Here is a 15210-nt window from a genome sequence, read left to right on the forward strand (position 1 = left end):
GTCCGGCTGCGGCCTGGCTCCCTCCGCTTCTCCACGCTCCCAGGACCCCCGGCGCCCCTGTGTCCGGCCATGGGCCCCGCCGCTCGCCCCACGCCGAGGTCGCCGCCGCCGCCTCCTCCGCCGCAGCCGTCGCCACTGCTGCTGCTGTTGCCTCTGCTGCCATTCTGGCTGGGCCTGGCGGGGCCCGGGGCCGCGGCGGACGGCAGCGAGCCCACTGCCAGGGCGGGGCGGGGCGGGGCCCGCGCCGTGCGGGTGGACGTGAGGCTGCCGCGGGAGGACGCTCTGTTGCTGGAGGGCGTCAGGATTGGCCCCGAGGCCGACCCGGTGCTCCCTCTGGGTGGCCGTCTGCTGCTGGTGAGCGCCGCTGAGCCATATGGCCCCCGCCCTGCCGTAGACCCTGCACCCAGATCCAGCCTTCATCCTGGACCAAGCCCTGTCAGCCCAGCGCCCCTTCCCCAGGCTGCCCAGGCCCCCAGCATTCCGGCTTCCAGAACCTGAGAGCAGATGCCCTCCCCTCCAGACTCATTCCCAAACCCTGGCCTTGCATCGCTTGTGTGACCAATCCCCCTTCCTCCCCCTCCTCCTTCTACCATGGCCCCTCGCCCCACAGGTGGACATCGTGGATGCTGAGCAGGAGGTGCCCGTAGAAGACTGGATTGCAGTGGCATACGTGGGCAAGGAGCAGGAGGCCCAGGTTCACCAGGAGAGTCAGGACAGCGGCCCACAGGCCTATCCTAAGGCTCTGGTTCAGCAGGTGCAGGGGATGTATGTGGAAAGGGGGCTGGAGGAAGGGTTTTCAAGGCAACTGCTAGAGCCAGACTACCAGGTGGGCCCCTAAGGAGCTTCCAGAGAAGCCCTGGGCCTGGCTGGGGCAAGGGACCCCAGGGGTAGACTGGAGTCAGTGTGGTTGGCAGCAGAGAGGTGGGAGGAGGCTCGAGAGAGTCAGGAAGCTCAACCGGACTCTGAGAGTATACAGTGGGGAGTTCCTGCTGGGAGTCGGTGGGCAAGCCTGCCCTGCTTGGACCAGGGAAAGCACAGTATTATTTGCGTCCCACAGAGCATCTGGGGGGAAGGTGAGAGGAATAAGGGTTTTTGCCCTTGATCTCAGGGAGCTTATAGCTGATCTGTCCAGAGGAAATGCTAACCGCAGAGCCAGGAGCTGAGAACAACTATGACCACAGGTGGTGAGACAGGTGTGTGGGCAGGGTGTGTGCTAGCCTCTGCCTCTGTCCTGCAGATGCGGAGGGCACTCTTCCTGGGAGCCTCTGCCTTGCTTCTCCTCATCTTGAACCACAACGTGGTCCGAGAGGTAAACCGGATCAGGCTTTTGGGGCACATAGGCTGGGGAATGGGTGACCCGGCCTGGCTGACCTCCCTGTCCCCCTACAGCTGGACATATCCCAACTTCTGCTCAGGCCAGTGATTGTCCTCCATTATTCTTCCAATGTCACCAAGCTGTTGGAGGCACTGCTGCAGTGAGTTGGGGTTTGGGCTCAAAGGACTGGGCTTGGGTGCTAGGGTCCTTGGCTTTGTCGTGGGCTCAGGGGTCCTGGGACCAGGGCCTTCCCTGTTAGTCTGAGACTGTAGCCTCCTAGTCTGAAAAACAGGTGAGAGGACTAGAAGGAGATGATTCTGTGGGCTCTATAGGTGGAGGTGATTGGCTCCAGCAAGGAGGAAGCCAGATTCCTGATTGACTCTTCCCTGTGCTTGAGGGCCTCCTTGGCCGGCTGTTATGAGAACTAGAAAAACCACTGGCTGGGAAAGGCGTGGGGGCCAAAGCAGAAGGGCTGTGGCGTGATACTCAGGGGTATCCTTTTCCCACAAGGCTGGGGTGAGTGGGTCCGGGCCTCTCCTCCCAAGAGCCCTTCTGTCTGGCCCCTTTGGCCTCCCCTCTCAGGAGGACCCAGGCCACAGCTGAGATTACCAGCGGAGAGTCCCTGTCAGCCAACATCGAGTGGAAGCTGACCCTGTGGACCACCTGCGGCCTCTCCAAGGACAGCTACGGAGGATGGCAGGACTTGGTGTGCCTGGGAGGCAGTCGGGCCCAGGAGCAGGTGAGTGCCTGGAGAGAGGAGGTGGGGGTGGGGGGACCACACACATGACTTGTCTCCAGTCCTGTGGCGTCTTCCTGCCCTGGTGGGGAGGACCACCCCTTGCACCTCCCAGGGCTGCTGTGAGGGTTCAGGGGCTGGGTGGGTGCTCCGTGTGGTGCCTGACCCGGGATCATGCACAGTCAGCTTTAGCTGCTGCTGTTGTCATGTCCCTGTCCTTCTCAGAAGCCCTCTTTGATTCCCTATCACCTGCAGAAAGAAATTCAGACTTCTTACCTGGCTTTCACAGCTCTCCTGATCACTCACCCTGTTTTTTTCCCAGTCTTCTCCCTACACTCCAGCCACTCTGTGCCATTTACCGGTCTCCACTCACGCCCCGGTCTCCTGTCACCGGGGCTTGTCTGTAGGCTCGGACATCCTCTTTCTCCAGCTCTGTATGTCCCAGACCAGCCAGAGCCCTCACAACTCATCCTCCTGCCTTCTTCGGAAAGCCTCCCTCACATTGGGCCCCCAGCCCCCCTACTGCTTTTATTTTTTTTTTTTTATTTTTTTTTTACTGCTTTTATTTTTCTTAATTCTTTTTTAATTTTTAAAAGAAATTTATTAATTTAGTTTATTTATTTCTGGCTGCATTGGGTCTTTGTTGCTGTGCGTGGGCTTTCTCTAGTTGCGGCGAGCTGGGGCTACTCTTCGTTGTGGTGCGCGGGCTTCTCCTTGTCGTGGCTTCTGTTGTTGTAGAGCATGGGCTCTAGGCATGTGGGTCAGTAGTTGTGGTGCGTGGGCTCAGTAGTTGTGGCTCACAGGCTCTAGAGCACAGGCTCGATAGTTGTGGCACATGGGCTTAGCTGCTCCGCGGCATGTGTGATCTTCCCAGACCAGGGATTGAACCCGTGTCCCCTGCATTGGCAGGTGGATTCTCAACCACTGCGCCACCAGGGAAGCCCCCTCATAGGCCTCTTAGGACAGCCCATCCTGTGTGACCGTTGGGGACTGTGACTTTGTCTCCTGAAGGCCAGGCTGTGTCTTATTTGTCTTTGGCTTTCCCAGTGCTTGGCATAGAGAGGGTCAAAGGTATTGTGTCTGCAAGCATTTCTCAAATCCCCAGTCTGCAGGGCAGGTTTTCCCCGCTCTCCTGATGCGCAGCCTCCAGCATGCCTTGGTGGATGGGGAGCCGTGCAAGGCAGCTTCAAGTCAGGCAGACTTGGAATGAGGCTCTGAAACCTTAGCTGAGCAATGTTAGGCTGCGTGTTTAACCTCTGGTCTCACGTTCCTCATTTGTGAACAGGTATAGCACACGGCCACAAGATTGTTGAGATCGTGTATGTAAATCTCACAGCGGGCACTGAGCAGATGGGTAGCTGCTCCCCAACAGTACCTTTATTGTTATGAGTGCTCGAATAAGTCAACAGTCACCAAAGGTGACTTCTGATATTCTAGGACACTTGGGGGTCCGTGAGAAGGGCTGTGGAGGGTACAAAAGGCCTTGGAAGACCCGGGCTCTGCCGTTCAAGGCCTCAAAGACGGGCAGAGAAGAGGAACTTACACGGAGGCAGCCCAGAGCACAATTTCGCTTGAGCAGCATGAACCGCAGTTCTGCAGAGGGAGCGGGGAGTGAGGCTGCGGGAGTGGAAGGAAGGGCTTTCTGGAAGAGGAGTGAGCCCGCCCTCTCTCCCCCTGGAGGGCAGCCCACATGGACTTCTGGGAGGGGCAGGCATTTGGTGAGGGGCTGTCAGATGAGAGACTGGGAAGAGGTGCGGGCAGAAAGCCTGGAGCTCAGAGAGGATCAGGCTGGGAGCGTGCCCAAGAGGCCAGGAGGTGGGCATGTACTGTAGGTCAGGTCAGGCTGGCTGGTTGTGAGGGCAACGCTGAACAGCCTTGGCCTTGCTGCTGGCCGGGGTGGGCCAGTACAGGTGTTGGGAGCCCACGGTAGCTGAGGTGTCTGAAGGACAGCCAGAGCCAGCTCTCAGCCCCAGGGCCCAGTCACCACTCCTCCAGCCTCTGGGCATCCAGAGCTGTAGTCACCATGTATCAGAAAAGTCTGATGACCATGTCCTACTGCTCTGATGGAAAAGGCCCAACTCTGCCCTCCCTCCTCACCTGGGAGTCCCCAAGATGCACCGAGCCTGGGGAGATGGGGTCTCTGGCCTCCAGTAGAGTTCCAGGCCAGCCACACCCTCGGCCCACCCAGAACTCACTGGCCGCTCCAAAGCACAGAGCTCCAGGTTCTGCCCCAGAGAGCTTACAGTAAAGGTCGTGCGAGTCCTGCCACGTGTCAGCCTGGCTCAGCATGGCAGGGGGTATGAGGACAGGGCAGCTCCAGCCCTGGGCTCATGCGGCCCTATCAGGGGAGGAACTAGGCCAGAGACACTGTCATCTGCTGGGGTGATTACTGAGCTGGTGAGGGGCATGGCCCTCCAGGCATGGTGAAGGCGCCTGAGCTCAGCCTAGGGGCTTCAGGAGAGCTTCCTGAGCAGGTGTCACCATCCCTCCATGGACGAAAGGGGACGCGGACACAAGCCAGGGGGCGAGGGTGGGACAGAGTGTGAAGCTGGGGCTCACAGACCCCTCTTGGCAGTGGCCCCCAGAGTGCTTCCACCCTGAACTAAAGCAACATCTTCTGACCCTAACAGCGCCTTGCCCATCAAATCATTTCTCAGCCCCTCTCCCACCACGTGTTGGCAGTTGAACTTCAGCATTGGCTGGGGAAGAACACGGTGGCAGAAAACTTTTTTTTTTTTTTTGCTGTACGCGGGCCTCTCACTGTTGTGGCCTCTCCTGTTGTGGAGCACAGGCTCTGGACGCGCAGGCCCAGTGGCCATGGCTCACGGGCCCAGCCGCTCCGCGGCATGTGGGATCTTCCCGGACCGGGGCACGAACCCGTGTCCCCTGCATCGGCAGGCGGACTCTCAACCACTGCGCCTCCAGGGAAGCCCAAGGCAGAAAACTTTTAAATGAATGCATTTATTAGTTGTGACACGTCCGCAGGCCCGTGTGCTGGTGGGTTAGCGGCTGGGTCTTGTTTCCTCCGCTGTGTCACCTCCTGAGCCAGCTGTTGAGTGGTCACAGCCTGTCTGCCGCACTGGATTTGGTGGCAGTTCAGTCTAGGTCATTGTGTCCCCCTGAGGGCCTCTCAAAGGCAAAGTGAGGTACCTCAGACGTGGTTCCCTCCCACCAGCGGGAGCTGGAGGACCGCTGAGGGCAGAGTGGGTATGAGGAGGGTGGCAGGGGAGGTGAGGGGGGAACATTTGCCTGGCAGGGTTGGTCAGGGAGAGCTTCCAGAGCAAGAGGTGTCCAAAGCCATAAGCCAAGGGAGGGAGCGTGGAAGAAGAGCATTAGTTCCCAAGACCTGGAACAGTGTGGAAAGGCACAGACGTGGGAGGGGCAGGGAGCATGGGATGGGGGAGGGGGGAGGGGTGGAGATCAAGGGCCTTGAGGGCCCCCTGGTAGAAGAGTTTGGGTTTCCTCCTGAGGATGGGGAATGCGGAGGAAGCGGGAGGGGAGCATCAGAGGGAAGGGTCAAGTAGGGGTGCTGTGTAATCGGGTTTGCAGGTGAGATCCCTGTGACTGTGGGCGGGACCTGGGCGGGTGAGGCCTGAGCAGGGCACCTGAAGAGCAGCAGAGTGGGGAGGAGAGGAGGGGCGTGTGGGACCTCTAGGGAGTGAGGAGACAGGGCCTAGGGACTAGTGCCCTCTCAGGCTGTGAATGCTCAGCCTGGATGGGCGTGGGTGGGTGGGTGATGGCAGCCAGGAAAGCAGACCAGGAGGAGTGCTGGGTAGGGATGGGGGTCCTGGGCTGGGGAGTCTGTGAGGCTGCCAGTAGATGCTTCTGTGAGTGCACAAACACCAGGTTTGTTGCCCAGGATTGGCCTGGGCTGAGCACTGATGTAGGGTGAATCTGGGGCAGCCCCTGAGAGAGCACGGGGCGGGGGCGAGGGACAGCAGCTTCAGAAGAGGAAGCCTGGTGCCTCTGGGATCATGGTGCCCATGGACCTCATCTGCCTGGTCCTTGGGGTGGATTTACTGGGTAAAGAGGGTGGGGTGGCTCCAGTGCCCCTGACACCCTGCTCTTCTCCCCAGAAGCCCCTGCAACAGCTGTGGAACACCATCCTGCTGGTGGCCATGCTACTGTGCACAGGCCTCGTGGTCCAAGCTCAGCGGCAGGCATCCCGGCAGAGCCAGCGGGAGCCCCGAGGCCAGGTAGGAGCCAGCCCTCGGGGGCCCTCGGGAGCCCTGGTGTCCCCAGCCCTCGGGAACTGTGTGCCCTTACCCCACAGGTGGACCTGCTCAAGCGCCAGGTGGTGCAGAGGCTGGCGTCCCTCAAGACCCGGCGTTGCCGGCTGGGCCGGGCGGCACAGGATCCCCCGGAGCCTGGTGCTGAGACCTGCGCCGTGTGTCTGGACTATTTCTGCAACAAGCAAGTTAGTGCCCTGGGCAGAGGCCAGCCTTCGGCTGACACGTGATGCCCCCTACCCTGCTCCCAAGAGACCTGAGAAGTACCCCAACCAGGCCTTCACCCAGCTCCACCAGACCTATGGAAAGCAGCATGGGGGTGGGGCAGGTCACAGGGGTTTCAGTTCCCCAGCTCAGGTGTGGGCGTGGGGCCTGCTACCCCCACTGGAGGCCTGAGCCCTCTCCCTGACCCTGCAGTGGCTCCGGGTGCTGCCCTGTAAGCATGAGTTTCACCGAGACTGTGTGGACCCCTGGCTGATGATCCAGCAGACCTGCCCGCTGTGCAAATTCAACGTCCTGGGTGAGCACCAAGGGTGGGGGCCCTTGACCGTCTCCACCTGGTTCCCACCTGACACCTCCCTCCCTGATATTTTTTCTCCTCTCCTGCAGGGAACCGCTACTCAGATGATTAGCTGCCCCAGCTGGATCTCTGCATGTGGGATCTCTGCATCCCTCCACCTGCATCCTGGCCCTGGGCCCTGGGTGCCTGAAACAAGATGGCAGGGGGAACAGGACAGAAAACCCTATGGGTGGAAGGAGGGATAGGGGCCTCCCCTGCTGAGGGGCAAGGTGCCCACCACATCCACACTGGGATGGAGGGACCACAGCCCCCAGGCTGAGGATGCAGGGCCCAGACCCAGCAGGAAGAGAGGCTGCTTTGGGGCCTTTCTCTGCCATCCTGGGGTGTGCCTGCCTTCCACTCAGACAGCTCCCAGGACTCTGGCCAGGGACCTGGGGAAGAGGGTGTGGGCAGTGCTGCTGTTCCCAGGGCTCTGGGAGCTCTCTGGCCTGCCTGTCAGGGCATCCCTGGGGCCTGAGGCTGCAGTGGCCAGGTTTTGTGCTTATTTATTGGGGGTGGGTTGGGAGAGGAGCTATCTGGCCTTGGGGGCACTCTAACCTGACCATGTTCCATGACACATCTTGAAGGCTATGATGTTAAACCTAGCGGCCCTTCCACTGCCTGCTAACCCTCGGTCCTTGGGTACCGGCAGCTGCAGGTCCCATGGCCTGTCCAGCTGGGCTCCGTTCTGGGGCCTGGCTGGAACCAGAGGCCTTAGACACCATCTAGTCCTGTGCTTCTCCGTGGGGTTACAGGTTGCTGACCAGGATACTTGAAGCCACAGGATAAATGTGGTACATCTTACAGGGGCATCCGTTTTTTTAGATTTGGGGTACGGGAGATTTAATATTAAACATGGATATATTTTAACGTAAGATGTAAAATTTGTGTGGATGTTTTAAGATAAGTCGCCCTGGAGTCTACTGCCCATGGGAGGCAGATTCTAAAATGGCCCCCAAGATTCCCCCAGCCCTCATGGACACGCCTTATGTGATCCTGGCACTATGACGCTGATGGGTTTTACTCCCATGATTAGGTTGTTATGTGGCACAGTTGACCTTAATATGGGAAAGCATCCAAGTGGGCCTGACCTAACCACGTGAGCCCATTAAAAGTAGAGAGTTTTCTCCAGCTGGTGGAAGGAGAGGAATTCAGAAATTTGAACCATGGAGGGGATTCAATGCCTGAGAAATTCTCTGTTGCCTACTTGAAGATGGAGGGGCCATGCGGCAAGAAGCTGGATGGCCTCTGAGAGCCCAGAGTAGCCCCGACAGCGACCAGCAAGGAAATGGACACCAGTTCGACAGCTGCAAGAACCAGAATTCTGCCCACAATCAGAATGAGCCTGGATTCTGCCCCACACCTTGCAAAAGAAAGGCAGATGCTTTTTAAATTTTATTTATTTTTTGCTGCGTTGGGTCTTTGTTGCTGTGCGCAGGCTTTCTGTAATTGCGGTGAGTGGGGGCTACTCTTGGTTGTGGTGCGCGGGCTCCTCACTGCGGTGGCTTCTCATTGTGGAGCACGGGCTCTAGGTGTGCAGGATCAGTAGTTGTGGCTCTTGGGCTCCAGAGCACAGGCTCAGTAGCTGAGGCACACGGGCTTAGTTGCTCTGCGGCATGTGGGATCTTCCCGGACCAGGGCTCGAACCCGTGTCCTCTGCATTGGCAGGCGGATTCTTAACCACTGTGCCACCAGGGAAGCCCCTGGCAGATGCTTTGATTTCAGCCTTGTAAGGCCCTGAGCAGAGAACCCACCCACACAGGGCCTGACGTCTGACCTACAGACCTGTGAGCTACTGAATGGATGCAGAGACGAGCCGGGCTGTGACAGGTCCGCCCCCTGCCTCAGGGAGCACACCAGAGGGCTGGCTCTCAGCTGGGAGGGGCCCAGTCCAGACAGCCAGCCCAGGCTCCCTCAGCGAGCCCCCGGGCTCCACAGAAGCAAGAGTTGGGCAGCCTGTGGCCATGCCAGTTCAGCTACATACACAGCTCTTCTTGACTTTTCTCTGTAAACTGAGGTGCTCTACTTGTTGGCCTCCTGACCAGGGAAAACTGTCATAGAAAGCCAAGAGCATCCCCCGTCCCACCCCCACACCCAGAACTCCTCAGCAAGGTCTTAGTGCCTGTCCTTCACAGGCGGGGTGGCTCAGGACAGGCTGGAGGCTTCGTGAGGAAAACTGGACTACTGCAGGCCTGGTGTGCCTGGCGGCATCAGTGCCCTGGTCCCAAGGGACAGGCCTGGGAAAGCCAGGGCTGGCTTGGGGTGTCCCGCTCTCTGGCTGGGAGAAGCCTTGCCCTGCCTTCAGTGGCCTCCTGGGGATCCAACCTCCTGGATTTAGAGAAACCCTTTCTGACTTGTGTTTCCTGAAGGTGAGGCGTTCCACAGTGAAAGGGGGGCTGATTTTCTTGGATCCTTAATGTCCCCATGCCCAGGTTCACAGCTGGGTGGTCCCTGCCTGCCTTTGTGAGCCTGAGCCAGAACCCCGGCCTCTGACTCCTTCCTTGCCTCAGGTGTCCTCACTGGGCCCACCGTGGCGGCTGCTCTCCTTCCCCTGCGCACCCCCTACCCTGACCCTGCTCTTTATTGGTGGGGGTCACTGAGTCCATGTTACCCCTTAGTCTTTGCAGTGAGGATCAAAAGACTGCTTTCACATCGCCCAGGTGCTAGAAGCTTCTTTCTGCCCTCAGTGTGTCCTCTTCCTCCACTGCCCCTGTCAGGAGGGAGGCAGGAAGCTCCCATTTACTGAGGGTGCACAGTGTGCCAGACCTCTGCTGGCCAATGACCCACATGGCCGGGGACTCAGGACAGGGAAGGAAGGACTCTTGCCCTGCTGAGCCAGTGTGGTGAGGCCAAGGTCGCTGTGAGCAGATGGCCTGGGCTTTATTACATGGGGTGGGTTGCCAGCTTCCCGCCCTCCAGCCCCACCCCACTGCAGGCTACGTGGGCCGCTCCTGGGGCTGGTATGCAGGGCCGGCCTGGCCCCGGCTTGGTGACAGTCTCCTTCTTAGCCTGGCCAAGGCCCGGATGGGGTTCTGGGCACAGTTGGTCGAGTGGGTCACATCCTCTAGGGAGGACTTGCTGGGTCGACTGCAGGGCTGCTGAGGCGGGGAGGCCTGGGGCTGGCCCGGCAGGGTCCTGCCCGCACTGGCCGTCCTGCTGCCAGGTGAGTGCTGCCTGCCCAGGGGCCTGAGGGAGGATCAGACGGCAAGATCCCCTGTGAGGGAGGGGGACCACCCCACCCCCACGTGCCCCGCCTCTGACAAAGCCTCACTCACCCTGGAGATGCTCTCTGGGCCTGGGCTGGGGGTGCTGCTCTGTGGATTCCCTTGCTGGGAGGGGCCCAGAGCTGGTCCTGTGGGATCAGCTGCAAAGAAAACCAAGCTCAGAAAGGCCCAGGATCCCCTCTGCAGCGAACAGAGAGGGTGTCATAGAGAAGGCGGGAGGGCCTGAACCTGTCGCCATGGCCCCTTCCTCTGAGGGGCAGGGTTTGGAAAGCCTTCCAGGGCCTGTCCTTAGCCCTGGTAAGGGTGGGAAGGTTTGCTTTCTCACAAGGCTCCTGGTGCACTTGAAATAAAGGTTCAAAGGGCTAGAGGGGGGATTTGGAGCTAGAAAGCACGGTAACATCCTCATGCCTTCCTGAATCGTGGCAGATGGTTCACAAAAGCACAGCCTAAAGCCACCTGAGAGCCCCATGTGCAATGAGCTGGGCTGACGGCAGAGTCCCTGGGGGAAGCTGAAGACCTCTGCTGGGTTGGGGGCCTCTTCCAAGTCCCCAAGGGCCGGCCCCTTTCAGGTGGGGGAGCCATGCTGCCCACCTTGAGGGCCCCCTGCTGGGCCACCTCCCGGATCTTAGACAGCATGGATCGCAGCCGCCTGTTCTCCTCCTGTAGGACCCGGATACGGATGTCGTTGGCCTGCACCTGCCTCTCCATGTCGTCCGTGACATTGCCAGAGCCTGTGGAGACCCACTATCTGGCACCCCACCCCATCAGGTCTGCCTCTTGTGCCCAATGAGACAGGACCTCAGAGGGCAGACACGCCAGCCGGTACGTGCCTAGGGTCCCCGTGCCTAGGGTCCCCTGCCGGTGGCTCTGCAGGTGGGCGGGGTTAGCATACTGGACCTCCCACCTCATCTTTTTTCTACTGAGGCCTTGTTCCCCCCCTCCCCCTGCACTCCCTACTCCCCTGCCTGCTGGGAGGTGACCAAAGCCTTGCAGAATTTGAGAGCTGAGAGGGACCTGGAGCTCACCAAAAATTTAGCACATAGGTAAGAAAGTGAAGCTCTTCCAAGGCCACCTGTTTCCGGAGGGCCTGGGAGACAGTGACTCGTTCAAAGCCACAGCCGGCTCTTGGATATGAGTCTCAGGAATTCAGCAAGGATGTTCTCTCCCACTGCTGGGGGGACAGATGCTCCCCCTGACTCTGAACCCAGGCAAGGTGCTGCCTGCTCTGGTTATCAGTTTCCTGGTTTGTCACAAGCGGCTGCTACCTGCCTCGCGGGGCGGTTGACAGGGTAACACAAGGGCCCAGCACTCACAAGTGATGACTTATCATGACAAGCTAGATTGCAGTGGATCATCCCAACAGCTCTGCACGGGGATTCACCCCAGAGCTTCAGGGGACTGGAGGGGTTGGGACGAGAACCCAGGCCGCTGGGCAGTCAGTCTTCCACTGAGATGGGTCCCTAGCACTCCCATGGACACTGGACAGTTGGGGCTGTGCCCCTGGAGCTGGCCCCATAGTGTAGTTTGGGGAGATGCCAGGACAGGGGACATGGAAACTGAGCAAGGACTGGCCTGTGACGTGGTAAAGAGCACAGGCTACACAGGTAGCCAGACCTGGGTCTGGATTTGGCTGGGTGACCCTGAGCAGTCAGCTCCCCACTGGGCCTCTGTGTCCCCATCCACACAGAGGAGTGGGTAACACACAGAGCACCTGTGTGTTGTGGGGGCTCTGCCACCCTTGCTGTGGACCCGTGTCCTGCCCTGATGAGCCCTCAGCTGCCCACTCCCAGCCCCGGCGTGCCCTCTGCACCAACCCCGGGCCCCTACTTTGGATCTGGGCTTCCACAGGCCTGTGCAGGTCCGGAAAGGCCACCAGCAGCCTCTCCCGCTCCCTCAACTCCACGAGCTCACGCTCTCGCTCCGAGATGGTCAGCTGCAGATCTGCTGTTGCCTGCTCCAGGCCTTGCTTCTCTCGCTGCAGGCTCTGCAGCAGCTCCTGGGGCAGGGGAGGCTCAGAGCTGAGGACAGGCTCCCAGCCCGCTGGGGACACCCCATCACCTCCACTCCCCAGGCACGGGGCAGGCCCGCAGGTGCTTAGCTGGCTGCAGGTTCCTCCAGAGAAAGGGAAGTACCGCCCCTGCCCCCTCGCCCTGCCTGCTCACACCTGCTGGGCCCGGAGCTGGCACTGCCCCTGCTCCCTCTCGCTCTGCACATGCTGCAGTTGCTTCTCCACGTGGACCCGCTGGGCCTCGGCCTCAGCCAAACTGCCCCTCAGCTCCTCACGCTCCTGGTCCAGGGTGTCCAGCTGCTGTAGCAGGGCTCGCTGTTTGGCCTGCAGGGACTGAGCCGGGATGGGCAGGAGGGAGGCCATGAGGCCCATGGGGCCAGGCCCAGACACGCAGGACAAAGGAGGCAGCTGTATCCAAGCCCACCCCCTTGTGCTACATCTGTCTGTGCACATGTGTGCAGTAAAAGGGGTGGAGGGAAGAAGGGAGCAGACCCCAACCCTGGCAAGGCCAGGACCCCCAAGCTTGGAGATCCTGCCCCCCCTGGAAAGCAGACCTCGCCCCCACTTCTCTCCAGTCACAGTCGCCACTCAGGAATTCTTCTCCTTAGGTCTCCAGTGTCTCCCCCCTGTCAGTGGGGAGCACTTTCTCTTCCCTTCGTTGCAGGAGACCAGGCGCTGACCTCACCTCCTGGTGGCGGACCATGCTATCGACACGGGCCTTCTCCTTGTCCAGCTCTGTGCTGGCCCAGCGGATCTGCTGGCTGGCTCCATCCAGCCGCCCTGCCAGCAGCTGCACCTGCTCTTCCAGCTGCTGCACCTGCCTCTCAGCCTCCGCCCTGTGCTCAGCCTCCTCTTGCAGCTCCTGGGCCTTCGTCTCTGCAGGATTGAGCGGGCGGGGGAGGGGGTAGAGCGGGGGAGCCCTGGGGAATTCCTGCACTGCCTCTGACCCAGGACAAGACCTGGGAAGGGGGGCAGTGGTCACAGCACATCTCTGGGCCTCAGTGTCCTCAGCCACAAAATGGGGCTCTGAACCCTGCCTGAGGTGGGTTCTGAAAACAGAAGGTACTCTCTGGGTGGGAGGTGGCATCACCCAACAGTGTGGCCTGTCAGACCCTGCTTCCTCTGTGGTTCCCTTTAGCTTTGCCCCCGAAGCCCAGGAGACAGAGGGTGCTGGTCCAGCCACCGAGCACATGGCACACGGTACAGGGCTCCATGGCAGGGCTCCTCACCTACGGCCCGCGTGGACTCCCGCTGCTGCTTCAGCTCCCCCTCCAGGGTGGACACCTTTGTCTTGAGGTCACTTGTTTCTATGGCAGCCAAGAGAGAGGCCTTTCAGAGGCTCCCTTGGGCCTGGCTGGCAGCCTCAACGTCCAGTGCACCCCACAGCATGGTGGCAGCCCTAGCCGGGGTGGAGGAGTGCCTGGGCTTGTGGGAGGAGTTCTGGGGAGGTGCCAGGAGGCCTGGGTCCCTGTCCACTCTGCTTCCTGTCGGCTGGCTGACTCTCTGGGCTTCAGTGTCCTCCATGGGGGTGACTTGCCCAACTCCCTCAGGCCTCACAACTTCAGCAGGAGCTGGCCCACTGTGAGTGCAATAGCTGCGTCTCTCTGCCTGACGGCTTCTACTGAAGCCAAAGAGGGGCCTCAGCTGGCTGGAGCTACCTGGGGGATGAACTTCCCAGGAGTCCCCTTCGGTGACCGACAGGAGTGAGTGTATGAATACGCCGCTCCTTCACCCCTCTCGTGGGACGACTTGGACTCCTACACAGGCTCCTGCGTTCCCCAGTGGGATTAAGCTCCAGTTGCCCACAGTGTAACCAGCTTGATGAGCACACCCCTTTTCCCCTGCCTTCCCTTCCCTGCGTCTGCTGCCCACCCCCAGTCCAGGTTTCTTCCACACCGACTCCCAGCACCCACAGCCCCGTTGCGGGGTCTGCTCTTGGGGGAGCCCATGCTCAGGCTGTGGCAGAGCCTGGCACTGAGGGTCCGGCCTCAGGCACAGACCTGCGAGCAGCTGCCGCCTGTCGTGCTCCCACTGGGCCAGGCGCTGCTCGGCCTCGTCCGCCTGCCGCCGCTGTGCCCCCTGCTCCTGCTGCAGGGCCTGCTCCAGCTCGCCCACCTGCTTCCTCAGTCTGTCCTTCTGCCCCTTAGCCTCCTCCAGCTGGGCCCTGAGGGGCCCCACAAGCTGAGTGAGGGCTCCCATGTGCTTGCTGAGGCGTGCCAGGTCTTTGCTCTGCTCAGCTGCCCAGTGGCCCATGGTGGTGGCCGGCAGTGGCCTGAGCCCCATGCTGTCCTGCACCAGATGCTGGAACTGGCCTAAGGACGAGGGCAAGTTCTGGCTCTGACACAGGCTGATGACCATCTTGCCCACCTCCTGCAGGCTGCCCTGGACGCTGGTGCATGCATCACAGGGCACCAGGGCCGTCTCCATGGTCTGGGAGTGGACACTCCTGGTGTTTCTGGCCGTCCTGGCTGGACACTGCAGGGAGACGCTGACAGGGAGTCTGTCCAGCTCTTGGCAGGTCTGGGGCAAGCCTGGCATTGGTGAGGTGGGCTTGATGAGCTTGGCAGTCACAAATTCAGGGCTCCTGGCTGGCTCGCCCTTGGCTGTGGGCTTGGAGGTGGGGGTCTCCCCTTGGTTTGCCCTTTTCTGTAGTCAGGAAGAGAAAGGGAAAGCAGGTGAGGGAGATGGGCCTGGGAGGTGACCAGCTCTCTGGGGATTTCTGTGACAGCAGCCACTCCTGATGCTCAGACCTTCAGATGATATCTGATACCAAGGTGAGTGAGAGAGCATGCCTTCTCCTTTCTGCTGCCTCAGCTTACCAAGCCCAGGCTCCATGCTGTTACATGCATGGCACTGGGAGGGTAATACAGTGACAGACACAGCTGCCGGGTACTGGGCCCTTGCTTAGTGGACTTGTCTGCTCTTGTGTTGCTGAAGCCACTGTCAGTTTCAGTTTCCTTCCCATTATGGTGACAGTGGTCCTGCCCACCAGGTGGTTGTGAGGGTTATGGAATAACCCATAACAAATGGGGTCGATACAAACACCATTCCCCAACAATGCCCTGGGAGGTAGGGACTGTTATCACCCCCACTGCACAGATGAACAAACTGAGGTTCAGACTAGGTAGGATTTTTCCAA

General features: G+C 60.2%; 2 protein-coding genes across 5 annotated transcripts in view; one reads left to right on the plus strand and one right to left on the minus strand.

The window, feature by feature from the left end:
• RNF215 (ring finger protein 215) lies at positions 1-10756 on the plus strand. 3 transcript variants are annotated; one of them, XM_029226486.1, is made up of 10 exons: positions 1-354; positions 611-754; positions 1238-1309; positions 1390-1475; positions 1898-2054; positions 6128-6247; positions 6325-6468; positions 6698-6800; positions 6890-8293; positions 10730-10756. In XM_029226486.1, exons 1-9 carry the CDS (start codon positions 70-72, stop codon positions 6910-6912), a joined length of 1134 nt encoding a protein of 377 aa, XP_029082319.1. In that variant the 5' UTR covers positions 1-69; the 3' UTR covers positions 6913-8293; positions 10730-10756. The 3 variants fall into 3 exon arrangements, with proteins under 3 accessions (XP_029082319.1, XP_029082326.1, XP_029082330.1); XM_029226493.1 differs by having other exon boundaries at positions 6131-6247; XM_029226497.1 differs by lacking the exon at positions 1238-1309.
• The window catches only part of CCDC157 (coiled-coil domain containing 157), a 15085-nt gene continuing 8412 nt past the window's right edge, over positions 8538-15210 (minus strand). For both annotated transcript variants that reach the window (XM_029226462.1, XM_029226471.1), the window contains 8 exons: positions 14072-14717; positions 13301-13378; positions 12757-12947; positions 12228-12404; positions 11891-12059; positions 10655-10794; positions 10115-10203; positions 8538-10025 (listed from right to left, as the gene is read on the minus strand). In XM_029226462.1, coding sequence (XP_029082295.1) covers positions 9776-10025; positions 10115-10203; positions 10655-10794; positions 11891-12059; positions 12228-12404; positions 12757-12947; positions 13301-13378; positions 14072-14717 — 1740 coding nt within the window. In that variant the 3' untranslated portion in view covers positions 8538-9775. The remainder of the gene's footprint in view (positions 10026-10114; positions 10204-10654; positions 10795-11890; positions 12060-12227; positions 12405-12756; positions 12948-13300; positions 13379-14071; positions 14718-15210) is intronic.

The sequence above is a fragment of the Monodon monoceros genome, unplaced genomic scaffold (genome assembly GCF_005190385.1).
Source record: "Monodon monoceros isolate NGI ecotype Baffin Bay Population unplaced genomic scaffold, NGI_Narwhal_1 Super_Scaffold_1, whole genome shotgun sequence".
Lineage (NCBI taxonomy): Eukaryota > Metazoa > Chordata > Mammalia > Artiodactyla > Monodontidae > Monodon > Monodon monoceros.